The sequence below is a fragment of the Sebastes umbrosus genome, chromosome 21 (assembly GCF_015220745.1).
Source record: "Sebastes umbrosus isolate fSebUmb1 chromosome 21, fSebUmb1.pri, whole genome shotgun sequence".
Taxonomy (NCBI): Eukaryota; Metazoa; Chordata; class Actinopteri; order Perciformes; family Sebastidae; genus Sebastes; species Sebastes umbrosus.
Window position 1 is genome coordinate 14408886 of NC_051289.1, and position 18478 is coordinate 14427363.

Genomic DNA, 18478 nt, shown 5'->3' on the forward strand with positions numbered 1-18478 from the left:
CTTGTTTGACCAACTTTGGGTATATTTACAAATTATTATTTAGACTTGTACATGAGCTTTTACAAAACATTTGAAGTAAAAAAACATAAAAAATATCAAATAAACATTCTGTTTATTCTTGCACCAAAAGCTCAGATGATTAGTGAAAACAGGTCCTTGAAGTTAATGTAGTGCAACTATAGATTTACATCATTTATTGTAATATTCATGTCCTATTTGATCACTTTTCATTTCCTCTTTTTCTTGATCCGTTTTCCCCTCCTACCTTGAGATCATATTTTTTGAAGACGGAAAGGCGGTGGGAGAAGACATTGCGTGTAACAATCATGTAGGTCTCATCTCCGTCCACGGTGAGCCGGTAAATCCCCAGAAACTGAGGCAGCAGTGTGTTACCATGGCACTCCACGATGAACTGCGAAAAAGAGAGTAAGAAATATTATTTGATTGCCCTTTTATAGTCACAATATATGCTTACTGCCTGCATTAGAGGGAAGACAGTAAGAAATTGAGAAAGAAAGATTTATAAAGCACAGCAGGGTCCCTTTATGACTAGTGTACACTCTGTAATTAACTGTAAGGTGATAAATAGACAAGAGGGCTCTACTGCAATAGCTGTCCTGGGAAATCGAATCTGTACTCTGACAGTCTTTGAAATTTATTGACCAATCCAAAATCAATATGTAGAGCAAAAGTTGTAAAATGTAATCACATGGGTGCTGGTTAGAATTGTTTTTGACTGAACTAGCACAGGTACCAAAGGTACCTATTTATGTATGAAATGAAAGTATGAAAGTATAAAATAAAACATTTTACCTTCCAAAACTATGCTATTTCTCTCCTTACTGAACAAATTGTTTTTATTTATTTCAACTATCCAACTATATTTTAGAATACAATAAAAAATCTTTACATATCTTTATCAACATCAAATGAAACCAGAATCTACATCAGTCAGTAAAAGAAGTTAAAAACTTTAAATTCTTGTCACTTTCATATTAACATATGTGACTGCACACTGACAATCTTCGATAATACAAGGCAGCATTTTGTCCACTAGCACCTTTGGTAAACTATTATTATAATAAAAATAAGGCACATTTCACTGTACACTGTACGGTGACTGAATAAAGCCTTTTCCCAAAAGGCAACAGGTCACAACATGCTATAAAACTTGAAAGCGTCTCTTATGCTATGAAACTGAAAATACTAAATAAATATGATAATAAAAAATAAAACTGGTGCCTTAGCAGGAGCTCAGCCACCCATCACTGATGGTAAAGGTCTTTGACTTGTGCGTGCTATAGGCCTGTGTGTCAGTTTGTAATGCAGGTAAGAAAAGGGTACAGATGAATATTAAAATTATACATGTGTTTATAATGTAGTCCCGCTTTGTACAAGCTCCTTCAGAGAATGAGAGAGAAAGACAGCGTCTCTGAAGTCCTGTGGTCCCCCTAAGACAGTGGTTCTCAACCAGGGGTCCAGGGATCCCCAGGGACCCCCATTGAGTTCCAAGGGGTCCCCAGAAAAATGGGGAATAGTTTATTTTCACCATTTAATTCACTATAGAAGTGGCGCCCAATGTGAGTCAGAGTCACAAGACTGACTATGCTGATCACAGGTTTCACTTCCTCCAGTTATCTCCTCAACTGTAGTGGACAACTAGAATTCTGGTCTTAATCATATCAAACAACCTAAATCCTTTCAGATGGACATCCCTGAAGAGAAATCTTATCAAATGGGGGTCCGTGACCTAATATGTATCAATTTAGGGGTCCTTGACACAAAAATGATGACAAACACTGCTCTAAGAGATAGATGTTTGTAACAGAAGAGGGTTTTATTAGAGTAAAATTCAGTTTCTGAGGTATTATGAGTCTACCAAAGACACACAGTTTCAGAAAGCCTATGTTTCTTAAAATCTAAACAAGGCTTGCATTTAAATCCATTATTGTAAGATAAGCTGTTATCACCTGATGATATTTCTTTAGAATATTGTGCATCTCTGCCACATCCTCGCTGCTGATGGTCTTGATGACGTAGCGTTTGTCATAAGAGGTATGGAAGCGGGCCCCGCTCCGTCCCTGGGCCTCACTGTTCAAGGGAGCACTGCGTGTCAGGGAGTTCTGAAAACACACAGAGCAAAGACAGAAAGTAATGAATAATATTTACCAGGATGTACACACTGAGATATGACCAGCGGTCACCTTTTCACAACCCCTGCATGTGCATTATTTGCACTGCCATTAGAGAGCTTATTACTTGTATTTTAGTTTTGTTTAGTGGTCTGTCACTCAATGCAGAAAACATTTTTTTGAAAAAATGCTTATTTAACTATGATTCAGAATCCATATCAACATGTTTAAATAGCTGCTGGTGAAACTACATTTTCTCAGTTGGTAATAGTCTAGTGTACTTGAATGGATCCAACAACACACCATGTCCTGCCTCTTCCCTCTTGTTGTCCGACGGCGACCACCTCCCACTCTCCAGTCTAAACATGTGGGGTTCTGACCCCTACGCCTGCTCCCTGTCCAAATCTACACATAGACACAAACAGCTGCTGCCCAGACTTTGGAGCTCAAAAGTAACATGATCCAACATCCCTGGCTCAATGCCTCATTCTCCAAGAATTCCTCATGTCCTCTGCCCTCAGTTCACTCTTCAGTTCATAGCATCTATTGCTTGTATTGCAAAGTGAGGACTAACCTTTAAAGTGCGACCTAAAACAACTGTTAGGCAGTATTTCTTTCTTGTGTTTAGACCTAAAATTGGTTGCAGTCGTGTTTTCTAGAGGTTTCTAAAAACCATGGACACTTAGGTAGCCTTCTTACAGGCCGGGTCCTGGTGTAACATTGAAGTGGTTTGTGTCACAGCCTGAAAATGTTTAAGAGGCCCTTTGCCTGAGGCTGGCATAGATGAAACGCTTTCAAAGGAATATCCTAATGTTTTTGTTTTAGTTAGTCATTTTCTCCACCAGGCATTTATCATAATGTGGGGAAAAAGGTTAATCTATTTGCACTTCAGTTACCTTCCCCAAACTTAATTTAATACTGCTAGCATTGCTCATTAAAACTAATGGTTACTGTGCATGTCATCAAAAGAGCCTGCAGCTGGTGGTACCCACTGGCTGTAATGAGGAATTTTACCAATGGATTTAGAAATAATACCAACAGGCTTTTAGAGCAAGGGCTACAAAGAAAAAAAAATACAAACCAATAAACCTTTTTGACCACAATGTGACTAGTGCCTCATGTCGGAAAGTAGTTTAATGTTGAGAATGTCACAGCATTCCTTTGTACTGGCCAGTGTCTTAACACCCCCAACTGCCCACTCACTGCAGCCAGCCGAACCCTAATGTAAACATGTGAGAAGGACAGCTGCACTGAGCTGGGACACAACGACCTCCAAATACTGCCAACTCATTGCCTGCACTGGGAATGGGGATTTACTAGGGAAGAGTGGAAAATAAAGGAAATCAAGGCTGAAACAAAAGAAGGGAAAGGAAAAAGTGCAACAATTTACTAGTTAAGGCTGTGATCAAATCAGTTTGAAAAGTGTTTCAATGAGCTTGCAGCACCAGAGGGTTACAGTTATTAGATACACAGATACATTTCAGGATAATGTATTGCCTGTGAAATCATCCGATTGTCCATAGTAGCTGGAACTCTCGTGGCGATTCACACTAATCTAGTGCTACAAAGAACAAAAGAAACTACATATTTGACCCAGAAGTGGCAGTAATGTTATATGTTTTTCATACCAAGAAGTCCTGATCATCGATGCCAAACCTCTCTCTGAGGTTTCGAAACACCAGAGGGCAGTACTCCTTGAACTTGAAATGGCTGGGCATGTTCTCCCTGTGTAGAAAGAAAATAATCATAAAACACAAGAGACAGATTTGAAAATAAAATATGTTATTTTTTTTGTGAAATACAATAATTATGCAATACACTTAAAAAAAAACCTTACTTGTTGAAGAGGTGGTTGTCCACTTTGATCTTAGAATAGGCCTTGAAGTCATCTGGCATGAGCATGATGGGAATCTGAACATGGCTTAACTCGTTTATCTGGGCAGAAAAAAACATAGGGAAGAAAGGGAGATCAGTGATGTGTCTAGCAACACAAAGCAGTCTAAAGCATGTCAGTGAAATCACTGGTCACATTAGAAATGCTAGAAGTTAGGAATTTAAGCCTTGGGTGATTGAGGGAATATAGGCAAAACCTAGACAAAGATCATCAATCATTACCACTGATAAACATAATGTGGTGATCAGTGGGGTCAACACTGAAAGGAATCGCTGTAAATGCAGTGGCAAAGCCTTAAGTGGAAAAAACATAACATATTTACTTGATTTTGACAACACAACATCTGATGCAAACCTGGTAGTGGACCTTTGCAACCATTACAGTACAGTTTTACTTTATATATCTTAAAAATCACACAGGAAATCTGCAGATATTAAACCACGTGCTAGCTGTGCTTCACACCTCAACTCATGTAACCTTTTCACGATGGAATATTATCCAACACAATCAAAACATCTTTTAATAAAGTGGTGTGAAGATAAGCGGTCACATGGTTTCCCACGAATGCTCACTACTAGATTTTGCCTCTGAAAAGACATCCAGTGTAACAGAATGTACACTTGTATTGGGTTCAGATATTGGCAAAAGGATGAAACAGTTGGCTAAGACTCCCGCCAGTGCTTGTTAAAAGTACCCCACTTTACTGCACAAATACTACTCACATGATTAATGTCACCTTTCCTTTTAAACCATCTCAGATAACTGAGTAAAATGTAGTTTGTTTACCCCAATCAAAGCAGCCTGAAAGTTATTTATTAGGGCTAATTTATGATTCAGGCCAAGAAATCTGGTCCGGGTCATCAATCAATACCGATCTTCGGCACAGAACACCTGGCGATGTGAGCACTGAGCGGTTTACAGATTAGATTTTCAGGATGATGGCGCCTACAGGGTTGAAGGACGGCTGAAGGGGAAGGGCGAATGGAAATGGTGCCAGGATTGCTTAAGCTTCAAGGTGTTTTCAACATACAGATGAAAATGATGACAAGATGACAAGGTGAGGACTTGCAGGTCAAAGAGAGAGAGAGAGAGAGAGTGAGAGAGAGAGAGAGAGAGAGAGATGTGTGAGTGAAAGGATGTGTCGCTCCTGCGGGAAAGATAATCGTAATATCCTGCAGATGCACTGCTATTTTAGTTTGAGTGTGTTCATCATTCAAGAGCAGATAATCACTGTTCGATGTGTGATGACTTTTCTATTTATGTGCATTTCTCTCCTTGTGTGCATAATTGAAATGCACTCATCAGATGGCGAGTCTGGCATTAGCTAAAATGGAGCATTCATCTTTTCAATGCTCACATCTTGCTCTCTTTACAGATAAAGTATGTATCACAATTAAATGAGGAAAATAAAGGCAGTGTTAGAACCACTTTGAGTTTCCAGAGGAGTAATCTTTTTAGAATATCACATGACAAAGCCTATTTGCTTCTTGTGTATGAAAATACATAAACTAGACGTTGTCAGGTGAGTTACACTTGATTATATGACCTTACATGATTTTAATTGATTGCACATTTATGGTCATGATTGCCATCCAACAAAATGCAAAATAACACAACACTTCAATAAACCTTCACTGAATAAACAGAGGGGCTTCTAACACATACATTGCAATGGGGTTTCCATTTGGAGCTGGTCATGCATCACATTGCTGTAATACATAGACCTGACATTTGTTATGACTCAGGCACAGCTTGATACAAATATGATGTGTGTGTCTATGTGTGTGTGTGCTTGTGTATTCGTTGTTGGCTGCAGGCAGGAGTGCTGGCAGGTTTCTTGAATCTATTAATAACCTGTCATTCCACCAAGCACACTTGTAATGAAGGTGCACTGAATAAACTCAAACACTCAGACTTTGATTGACTATAACATTAATCACGAAACGTGTGTGCGTGTGTGTGTTCCTCTACAGTACATTCCCAAATGTACTTTAAGCTTTATACGTTGCTCACGGCTAGGATTTGCAAAGACGAGGTGGTGTCATATCACAATTCCAGCAGCTGCATTAGAGGAGGTAGCCAATATTTTTTTACCATTGAGGATTGACTATGGCCTTGTAATGCTGCAGGAATATTACAGCAGATGGTGTAGAGAAAGGCCTCAGCATGACTGACTGACCCATGAAAGCATTTGGCATACTTCAGGTGGTCATTAAGAAGTGTGCATTTTAGGATAGTATGCCTTAAACATGTTTGTGATATTAATGCTCATGATTTTGTTTTTTGACTAATATCACTACACTGCATAAGGCTTTAAATTGTATTGTAACAGCTTGGTTATGCCAAACAACTGATTATGATTAACAGGTTGACCTTGGAAGAGTACCTACATGATCCCAGAGCCTCTCAAATTAGTATGTGGCCCAATTGCTGTAGAACTAGACGTTTAACATTTAGGTCTGCCAAATAGTCCGTAAGACTTTGACTTATGAGTTAACTGCCCAGTAAGAGATCCGGGGCTAGTTCCCCAAACAGCTTCTGGTCTGTACAACAAATATTAATGCAGAAATCTGCAAAAGCTTGTCCAGTGTTGGGCAAAGGTCTGCCTTTGTACACTATTCCAACTTTGCTGTTAACCAGCGTGCACAACATGCACAAATTGAGCACAGTAGCGTTTCAAGAAGAAGGCTGTTTACCTTGCATACAGCACTTTTGATGTTGTCTTACTACTGGTGAGAGTTACAATTCACACTGAATATGTCTGCATCATTAACAGAAGATAAATTAACTGCAGGAGATCTTTTTTAGGAAAGAAACCTATAAAGTAAAGAGAGAAAAAAAACATATCTGGAAGAAAAGCAGGAAATGTGTCTGAAAAGAGAGGAAACCATGAGATAGAAGATATGAAAATGAGGGCATTAGAGAGACAGCAAGCAGGGGATCCAAGTCCACAGATGCCATATCCAAAAATGATTCAGTGCCCTGGTGTGACAGGCACCAACGTCACAGTGATGCTACAGCACAGATGCATCCTGGGTACTCAGTGGGGAGATGTCGCCTAATCAACAAAGCTGTGTTTCACACAAAGGCAGAGACAATGCCTGATCTTACCAAGCACTTACGCACGTATGCAACGACAATAGTGTAGACGTGCATGCACACACACGTCTACACAAATATGTGAGATTATAGAGATATGCCTGAAAAGAAATATCCCCAAACTCCACTCCTGCACCCATTTTTTACTGTTACTGTTTTCGTGGCAAATGTTCCTCTTCTTGAAACTAAATTCATGCCATCCTAAAAAAAACTGTAAACAGAGCATGAATGTGAGCTCAAGTCAGAATGACTATAGTGAGCTATTTTCATATAATAAGTATGCTTTTCACAGTCACCATTCTTTGGTTTGGATAGGTACAGCAATGATTTTTAACATAGTGGCATTGCCTTGTTGCTAAATGTTTTTGCAGGTGCCTACATGTACGACTAATCCGGTCAACCCAATGTTCAATTGGAGCACCTATAATCTACATTAAGTAACATGTAGTACTGCTATTACATCTGCTAGGCTCTTGTCATAATGTCTATCTTGAGCAAAGTACAGCTCTTATGTTCTGTTTAATCAGCCTCCAGCATATCTGCCGATCTTCCTGCAGCTATCAAACTTGCAGACAAATTTCACACCACCACTTCCTGTTTGTCTCCATGGTGATGAAGACTGGTTTTCCGGCCCAGAGTGAACCAAGTATGTGCTGTTGCTCCATTGGACAGGAAGTTGGTGAAGAGAGTGTGCTCTGTCAGCAGCATTGGCATAGCATTATCTCTCTGAACAATGACAGATAGATGACTCACTCTTTAGCAGATGACAGCAGTGAGATTCTAACACCTTTTACTTTTAAAAATCTGGATGTAATAATACAAAGGACTGGGCCATTTCTTAGGTGCAAGATATAGAAGGGTAATGAAAATATGGAGAGAAACCTCTCCTAAAGAAAAGAAGCAAGCCTAATCATCAGGTATGTCACCAGTATGGAGGGAGACATCTGGCAATGAACAAGAAGGCTATAACCAACAGTCATCTTTTTTCAACTCTTCTAATTTCCTGCTAACTCAGATACTGACTTACAAGCAACAACTAGAATGAGTCACCAGTGTAAAAGTCATCATAGTGATGTGGCAATTCTGCCAAGTTCCTCCTTTGTCGGTAAAAGTCAAGGATTTTAAAGATTTTTTGCCACCAATTCCAATCAGCATCCTTCAATATCTTCAGACACTATCTTTATTCATACATTATATTTCTGCAAAATGTTGCTAAAAACGTGTGAAATAGTGACCAAATTTAAATATACCGATTAGACAGATTTTTTGTAGTATGTGCGACAGACAGTATATGTCACACTGTAGAGCCCTGCTATTTACTAAATGTACATCACATGTACTTTAATTTCTCACTGTACAATTAATTGTAATTCTACAAAGCCACAACGCAGCCACAAGCACAAGAAAGCAGAATAATCACAAATCAATTGGTGGTAACTGATGTCGAAGTATAAGTGAAAAATGCATTAACCCTGTTCTCGACCCGATCTAACATTCATATCCTACTTTTGGGTCCCAATAAAAAGTAGTTCTCAAGTTTGGACTCTTGAGATGTTTTGCTACCCTCATGGATGGGTGTCACCCCAATACAATCTTCCATCTTGAGTCCAGTGGCTTTTCAAATGTATGCAGCTCAAGGTTGCCCTTTGCTCTTGCACTTTTGCCTTTAAGGTGGCAAGAGTCAGGGAATTAAACAAACCTGGACCAATGCCACTTTTAAAAATAACATCAGTGATGTTATTTTTAAAATTGGCATTGGTCCAGGAAGACACACAACAGTCAATGTGGGAGATTTATCACCTCAGAAAAGAAGCTGCCTTTTTAAGACAAACATGTCCTACAAGGCAAATCACAACTGTAAAGATTAACAGAAGAGTTGGGGACAATTTGTAACAGGTGAGAGCCAGAGAGAGAGAGAGAGGGGGAGAGAGAAAACAGCATCATTATATGATATATTTTACATTGGAGTCATCTTGCAGCATGCCAAAATGTTTCAGTGTCAAGCTGTCAATTATGTGGGGGAAATGGGACATGTGCTCGGAATAAACGACTCCTTGATAGCGTGGAGTGTTAGCATACACTTTCTCTATGCCAATTTACAAGACATTACAGTCTAAGTGGCTCTAATTGAAGAGTAATCAAGACTGACGGATCATGCAATTACCCAATATGTAGAGGTGCAAATATACTACGAGGGAATGTGATTATACAATCTGGTAAAAGCTATGCTCAAATCAATGCAGCACACACATTCACTTACTTATCATCAGTTTTGTACTTTTTAGGGAATGACTCAAATACACAAACAAACCAGACCACAACATGACAGATCATATTCATAAATCACAAACATAATCACAATCACATGCGGTATATGGACACACCCAGCTAAATGGAGATTTGCCCTTTAACAGTCAGATAGTGAGCATCAAAGGTCACATATAGCTGTAGCAGATTGTATTGGGTTAAGTGTGGACTTGACCTTTCACTGACCACTTAACAAGGTTATTACATCATCACCTGACCTGTTAAGAATCCCAGAACCATTCATAGCATGTGGACATTTTAACAATATCCACATGAAGAAGAATACATCTTACCCTAGGATCCAAATCAAACCCTTTTAGGTGGAAAGGCCTAAACACAGTACAACAATGGTATCTGGGTGTGTGTATCACAGATTCATTTACCCGTAAAAAGTAATTATCGCAAAATAGGGTGGGTAAAAAAAAGTAAAGAACAGGAAATGAACAACTAATCAGTTTTTAATTATTAATCTGTATAGTTAATCTTATAACTGGTGTAGCAGTACGTTAATGCCTTTTTTATTCAATACATTTTTCATTAAATTCTAAGAAACACGAGTACATCTTCCGCTTTAAACTAGTGCTGACCGATAAATCATAATTTCACAACACATCGCAAAAGACTGCCTGAAACATGATGATTAAGAAATTTTTTTTTTATTTAGGGATGGTTACCGAAACCCGAGCCCAGGTATTAAACGGGCCCTGGGACTAAAGACCATAACATTAGTATTTATTATCACACTGTATCCTCTCCCTGCTCTGTGTCGGGGCTGTGGAGCTCTCCACATACTCACATGCAGTGAACCAGGTGAAGTTGAGTTGACGACAACTACGCTTGTTACTGTAAGTAAGTGCAATAAAACCTTCACAAGTATAAAGCCAATACTTTATACTTCTGTTCAACAAACATAAACATGATGTAAACATGTAGAAAAGCAATATTTCAATCTGCTCTGTCCGCAGTCTCTCTCATCCAGCGCCGCTATGTTTACACAAGCACCACGCGCTAGCTCGGTGGCTAGTAGCGTACAGTCACTACAGTGTAAGCTATTTTGTTGAGTTGCCTCTTAGTGAAAGCTCTGAATGACTTTAGTTCCCTCTAGTAAGCAGTTTTATAGTGTATGTGTCTGGGGATTTTATTGTGAAGGGTGGAGCGGAAAGAGTGAGGCAGTGATGCGCAGTTTTGACATGGTTGGAGGCCGTTTTGGTGCAGACTACGGAACCTCAGTGTTATGCATTTATTGCCTTTATAAACATTACTGCTGCTCTAGAAACAACATTTAGCGAAATTATAGGGATGCACCGATATCACTTTTTTCAGACCGAGTACAAGTACTTACATTTGGGTACTCGCCGATACCGAGTACTGATACGAGTACTTCTCTGTGCCAAAAAAAACCTTGTTAACAGCCAGCTGGAGGGTGTGAGCGACACACGGCAGGCTGGGGAGTCCCGCATACGAGGCGGTATCGGACCCGATACCCAAAACTGGTATCGTATCGGTGCATCAATACGAAATTATATTTAAAATATAAAATTCTAATCCGGTTCTGAATTTAAAGACAACCTAGCTGACACAAGTATAGCTAATATGCACACTTCAATATTTGTTTATTTATAATTGCAGGCCTACTTTAAACCACACGCAATGATCAGTCCCTCATAATTTAACTAAAAATGTGGCCATGACAGCCTGTATGTGACCTAATTCTGTGGAGCAGCTTTGACAACTTCAGTGTCAGGGGTAGCCCTCACTCCCATTCCTCCCTCTGCTCACAACCGCGGCATAGAGAGGTCAGCCATAATGAGGACACGGTGATGATAAAAGTGGAGCAGTGGTAAGGTAAAAGGGCTGCTGCATCTGTGTGTGCGTGTGTGTGTGCGTGTGCGTGTGTGTGTGTGTGCGTGCGCGCGCTAGTGAGAGATACAGAGACATGCAGAGAAAAACAGGGCCTTGAATAAATGCAACTAACTGAGTAAGACATCTGCAGTGCAATTTAAAGCTTATGGTAGTCATCCCTTGAATTGTGAGACGTCTGCATTCACATCATCAGACACTAACAGCTCATTCAAGTCTATTTTAGTCAGCATTAGTCGCTCAGTCACACACACACTCAATTGCTGAAGTGTGTGTTTCCAAGTCTAAGACTACAGTAGACTATGCCAGGTATACCAAGCTTATACAGTGTATAATTAGGACGCACATTATTCAATGTCAGCATCTCCTTGGGAGCCAAGTTCTTACAACAGACATGCTCCTATCTATGTTGAAAAACTACATGACAAATGACTGAGGTGGAAATAGGTAACACAGTAATTATAGTTGTCATCAAGGTACATGCAGACAGCTCAGCAAGTCTGCTATGAGGTCAGTGCTATGAAAGTCCAGCTATTAAAGGATATAGTGGTTTAGACTGATGACTGAGCAACAAACAGGCTTATGGTATATGGCCTGTCCTGTTGAGAGAATCAAGCTGCTCAGCAACATGTCGCATCGCATTCAGGCTAGGAGTGTGCCATGACAGGCCCTTGGCACTTTGACTCTGTGGCGAAGGAAACACAAGTACTGTAGGCACGTGCATACATGTTTGCATGCATGCAGGAGTGGACAACATTTTTTGTTTAAAAGGTTTTTTGGAGACGCGCTGGAACGAAAACACAAGACGCTTCCATGAGTTCCTCTATCTGTCAATGCCTCAGGGTGCCAGGATGTGAGGCTCAAGCTTTTCTGTTTTCCTCACCATAATCATCACACATTAGCTATAGGTCACTCCTGCAGATATTTATAGAATCCCCCTCTTATGCAATCCCCAGAACTAGACACAGCTACTCTGAGTCAGAAAGAGAGGCAGGACACCGCAAAGAAAGGGGAGAAAGAGGGGGACAGGGAATAAAAGTGAGCCAGATGGACAGGGTGACACAAAAAGGGGCTACGACAAAAACAGTGAATGAACCTGCAGGATGGGGAGAGTTTAATGGAAGTTCAAAAAGTAAAGAATGACACTAAGAAAAACTAAAAGTAAAACCTAAGGAAGCCCAAAGTAAGGAAAAACTTAGAATATAGACTTGAAGGATATTTACCTATACCTACTAAGTGCTCTGGGAAAATATCAAGAGAAAGTAGTCATTTTTCATTTCCTATTTGTATAAGAGGGAAAGACTTACTTCCTACTATTCACATGTTTCCACCTCTACTAATTAAAAGGCCTTCTTTTTCTTGAAAACTGATTAAAATATTTAATCACGATTAATCACATGATTGTCCATAGTTAATTGTGATTAATTGCAAATACATTTTGATCTGTTCAAAATGTACCGTAAAGGGAGATTTGTCAAGTATTTAATACTCTTATCAACGTGGGAGTGGACAAATATGCTTGCTTTATGCAAATGTACGTATATATTTATTATTGGAAATCAATTAACAACACAAAACAATGACAATACTGTCCAGAAACCCTCACAAATACTGCATTTAGCATAAGAAATATGCTCAAATCATAACATGGCAAACTCAAACCCAACAGGCAACAACAGCTGTCAGTGTGTCAGTGTGCTGACTTGACTATGACTTGACCCAAACTGCATGTGATTATCATAAAGTGGGCATGTCTGTAAAGGGGAGACTCGTGGGTACCCATAGAACCCATTTTCATTCATATATCTTGAGGTCAGAGGTCATGGAACCCCTTTGAAAATGGCCAAGCCAGTTTTTCCTCACCAAAATTTTGCATAACTTTGGAGTGTTATTTAGCCTCCTTCACGACAAGCTAGTATGACATAGGCCCGCTACGACCTTAAAAATCACAAGTTGCATTAATTAAAAACATGTAAAAACATCAACTCAACACAATCATCTTCTTTACTTTAAAAGGACAGGAGCAGGTGACATGCAACAGCAGGTTAGGAGCTGCTGGACTCAAAACTATCATTACACAGTGGGGGCCTTAAACTGTGACAAGACGATGCAGCTTTAAAGCCAGCGGAAAAAATCGACTCAAAAATCAGCTGTGTAACAAATCACATTTGCGCTCAGACACACCAAAAGACTTGCAACAAGAACTGACAGACAAGCGAGGATTACATTTATTTTATAGATTGACGAATTACACAAAGGTGAAGCTGTAAACTATATTCTCATCCATTTCCCACTGAAGAAACAAAACTCCTGACACAATGTGTTCAACACCTTGAAACATTTTTAGAATTAGCTTGCCATACTGAAAAACAGTATTTTCAACTACACTGTCGGGGCCTAAATCCATGCCAATAAATCCTGCAATAGTCTGAGTTTTCCCCAAGTGTCTGATCCAACACGTTAACACCACCAACTATAAAAGGGTTAGAACTGCAGCCTGTGAAGTGTCCCTACAGTGATTTTGCAACATTCAGACACAGCAAATGTTTTACCAAGATCTTTTTTCTTTGCTAAATTTGAAATCCAGAGCATTAATATAGCAACAAACTATTATTTGCAATGTAAAGATATAGTCTAGTAAAGGCTACTCGAGCAAAGAATAAATTTGCTCTCCCTCTGTGTGTGTTCTAATCTGAGTTTTCTCTGTGCTTTGTTTACATGCACACCCGCTGGCCGAGTAGTGCATGTGAGTCTCTGTTGTGCCCCACTGGCTAGCTAATGGCCACCGCTCTGCACTACACTCATACGGTGGTTACCGCTGATAACGGCGTCCTGACCCACGGTGTCATCGTGGAAGCGTAGCATCCACCCTCCGGTTTTGTCTTTTTTAGGACAATTTTACTTTCAGGCCCAAACAAGAGAATGTTAATGTATAACAAAGCCAAGATTTACAGGGTTTTTGATTTTTACTTGTATGTGAGAGCTACTACTTTCATGAAGAATATAAAGTATGTTACAGGATACAACCAACATAAAATTGGTCAACTTATTTTGTTCATGTCAGCACAAGTAAGAGAGAATGGTTATTCCTGTCAGAAAGTTATTAAGTGAGGCAGAAGTCTAGTTTCATAGGCGTACAACACTCATTTACAGAAAACACTTTGAGGCAGCCAAATCATAATTTGTGAACTCAGCAGCAGCAAAAAATAGATCCGAGCGAGACAAGACCTCTTCTTTATTTGTAATGTCATGCAGACTTAGAACCAGGAGATGCTTTTGTAATGAGTTTGAGATTGATTTTGTAGACTCTGGTTTGTTAGAGCTTTTGCCCCCACTAAGCTTCAGTAGTTACAACTGTGATTTCCACTGAAAAAAAAAAATAAATAAATAAAAATTTAGCTTTGGCCTCAATCCATTACTGTAAAAAACATGAGCTGTGTAACCTATTTAGGCTCTGAGGGATGCAAGTAAAATTTCAAAGTATTAGGATTAAAGTAAAAATTGTCTACCTGTCAATGAAGGTTATTTTCAGCAAGCTGCCATGCACCTTTTGCCACATAAAGACATTTCAGAACACATATCCCTGGCTTTTCTCAGCTGTTACACAAGAATCATTTTGAAAACGTACAATGAATGTCCTGGGCCACATAAACGTCTCAGTTATTTTTATACATCTTGGCACTCACATTTGGCTCAGTCCACATAACATTTTTGCTTCATCAGACCATTAGAGGGGCAGTATCCTCGAAATTGCAATATGGCCTACTGCAATTTTCAAATTGCAGGAGGCGTACTATTTGTTAAAGGTGAAATGTGTGTCAAAATACCATTTTAAATTAAATGTTGTGGTGCTGCAGAGATGCCCTGGCCTACACATCATATTCTACACACTTAAGAAAACATCTCTACAGATCTGTGCAAAAATCACAACATAATCATTTAATATGTTTTTCAATCAAAATGAGAATAATGATGTAAAAATTATCATTCCCTCTAATATCGCATTATCAGTCAAAATAATCACAATTAGATATTTTTTCAAAATCGTTCAGACCTAGTCCAGAGTAATTCCCAGAGTAGTTCCCAGAGTAATATCACTAAGGTTTTCAGGAGGCACCAAAGTGGATGCTTTTGACTGACAGGCCAGATATGAAGGGGTGGGGGTTACATTTTCCAGAGCATGTGCATGTGTTTGCATGTTGTCTCTGCAGTCTGGTTGCATTCTCAGGCCTCTCCTTTTATTCCTTCCTTTCAGTGTCCTGTTATTTACAGGTTGAGTTTACTTTTGCAAACTACATGCTGTAACGTAACTTTACATTAACACTTCCAAACTGCAGCCCTCACACCCGCTGGCAGTAACTCTGTGGCTCAAACTGGTGACCTGGCATGGAATGTCATTTTTATGTTGCCAGTGGTGTGAAAAACAAAGTGCCTTATCAAGTGGTGAGAAAAACAGCAGGGGAGGTAGCCTAAGGCATAAGACGGAAATGTGCTGGCGGCAGTCCTGCTTTGTGTTATGCAATACGAGAGAACAGTTTGAACATGTAGATTCTCCAAACTTGTGAAGGTATTTTGAAAAAACATCATCAGTCTCTTGACAGACACTGCAGTATATAACTATACCATTATGGGGGAGGTTTTTTTGTACTTTCTTGGATGACAGTCAACATGATATAGCTGATGTCATATCTGACAATGCATCAATGTTCATCTTTCTCAGGCTTTTCATAGGGGTTGGGAAAGAAAAATCAATTCACCTATGTATCGCACTTTTTTTTTTTTTTACGGTTTTGAAATCTATCTTTTAATGCCAGAATCAATATATTTGCTTCATTTGAGTCTATGCGGAGGTGGAAAGAAGTTACCGCTTTTATTTTTATAGTCTGAGTAACGTGACGTCCTATCCGTTCCGTATCTGTCAACCAAAACAGCTGGCCGCAGCGAGGAAGCACAAAACAGCAAAGGGTCCCCGTGGAGACGACTTGATTTTTAAATCCAAAGAGGTAAACCCTACACATTCAGTGAAGTGTGGAAACACTTTTGGTTTCACACAGTGCAGGAAAAGCAGAGCTAGACATCATGGCTAAAGCTGCACGACAACTCTGTCATGTACAGGAAACGTTAACGTATTGCGGTAGCCGGCCCCAACTCGCATCTCCATGGTCATATCGGCTGACGCTACAACTGTAGAGCACCAATATACTGATGTTTATGTTAAATGCATTCTAACTGAGCTGACCATGGATAGAGAAGAGAACGGAGCTGATGGGGAAAGCTATCGACTGACTTGGCGAAGTTAGTGAGAATATACACGTGTGACTATGTCCGGTTTTCAAAATAAGGTGTTAAAGTGGCAGTAGGCAGTATATTTTTGGCATCATTGGGCATAAATTCCATAATAACCTTTCAGCATATTGTAATTCAAGCATTCTGAGAGATAACTAAACTTCTGCACCTCCTCATGGCTCTGTTTTCAGGCTTTAAAAAAATCTAGCCCGTGACGGAAGACTTTGACCAATCACAGGTCATGTCTTTGAGAGAGCGTTCCTATTGGCTGTGCTCCGGTTATGTAACCAGAACTTGGCGTTCCTTCAACAGATTTTACAATGGCGTGTCAAAAACTGTCCCTTATAAATTAAAAAGAAAATACAACTAATTTGTGAGGGAAATGTGTATTCTTTGATTTTTTGGTTGCTGGAAGAAAAATTAACAAAATAATGCTCGACAATAAGTGATATATTTGACTTCAGGACATCTCTGACTAAATACAAGATGAAAATCAAACATTTTGATGTGTTGATTTACATATTTTTCAAATTAAAAGTCCCTAGAGGTGTATGATTCAACTTTTCCCTTGGTCTAGTGTTAAAAAAGTTAACAAAAATTGCAATAAATCCTAATATCGAATTGCAATACATATCGAATCTGCACCCAAGTATTGTGATAGTATCGAATCGGGACATGGGTGTATCGTCCCAGCCTTAGCATTTCAAGTGAATGATTTATCAGTACCGCATAGCTACGTGGAGGTAAACCTCTTGTGTACCTTACTTGGCACCCTCAGGCTTAACACCACAGCCAGGTGACGGTGATCTATCTACAGACTACAGCTTAGATACAAAATAACAGCTTTGGTTTTTTAGCTGTCTTGGCCTCACATACAGTCGGGCTATCTAGAGTCTGCGTAAGCCACACTAAACTATGACCCTTAACACTATGCCAAAAATCAAATGGTACTGTCTAAATCGACAAAGCTAAAATGCATAGTATTGACCCCATCGTCAATGTGCCCTTAGTAATGTGCATCTGTCTCACTGATGTCCATCAAACACCCCAGGATTCCTTAATCCAATACAGACATACTGAGTTAGATAACTCTTAGAAAATGAATCATAGTTCCAACACTGCTAAAATGTTAAATAGAGCTGTGGTTATTAGCAAATCAGTATGAGTTTTCAAAGCAACATGAAAGAAAAACAGAGCTCAAAAGAGGCAAAATCATCTATGCACAAATTTCTGGTGCATAAGCCAAAAACTGCGATAACATTTAGCCAAATATGTCAAAGGGCACAGTCTCTAACAACATGACAAACTGCATCAACAAAGAGGAAACAGTGGTAACAAATTGTGCATTTCAAGAGAAATATGTCAGAGAAAGTATATAACATATAGGAAGTTGAAATAGCACAAATAGGTATGCAACCTTGACATGACCCGCAAGTTTCACAAAGCATTTATGCAATATCAATCCCCTGTATTTACTAAGGATGCAAAACCAAATTGAAAAAAATAACCATTCAATGACTGTATTAACCGAACTGTGGGCTTGAGTGAAAAAAAGGAGGTTAGACGTGCTTCAACCGTTTCACAACGAAAAGTAGGCCTGTCAGGTTCTCACAGAATAGGGCAATCTTGTAACAGGAGATACTTCAGAGACCAGGTCCAAAGCACATCGGAGCACACAGATTTAAGGCAATCAATTTTATTAGAAGACTAACGTTTGGACGCCAACTGTGTCTTCATCAGAGTCAGAACCGTGGGCTTGTTGAACCGTTGCACCATGCGCTGCCAGAGACATAGAAGACGCAAATATCTGAACATAGGCATACTTGACCATTAAGAAGCCTGCCTTATTTCATGTATAAAATCTGTGTTTTGTCTTTGTATGATATAGAAATATCATTCA

The 18478-nt window shown here is 39.4% G+C and overlaps 1 protein-coding gene across 3 annotated transcripts in view; it reads right to left on the bottom strand.

Annotated features, from left to right (window-relative positions):
• pip4k2aa (phosphatidylinositol-5-phosphate 4-kinase, type II, alpha a) overlaps positions 1-18478 on the bottom strand; it is a 36619-nt gene that overhangs the window by 14606 nt on the left and 3535 nt on the right. For all 3 annotated transcript variants that reach the window (XM_037756375.1, XM_037756374.1, XM_037756376.1), the window contains exons 2-5: positions 3970-4067; positions 3761-3857; positions 1971-2123; positions 266-412 (exon numbers count right to left, since the gene is read on the bottom strand). In XM_037756375.1, coding sequence (XP_037612303.1) covers positions 266-412; positions 1971-2123; positions 3761-3857; positions 3970-4067 — 495 coding nt within the window. The remainder of the gene's footprint in view (positions 1-265; positions 413-1970; positions 2124-3760; positions 3858-3969; positions 4068-18478) is intronic.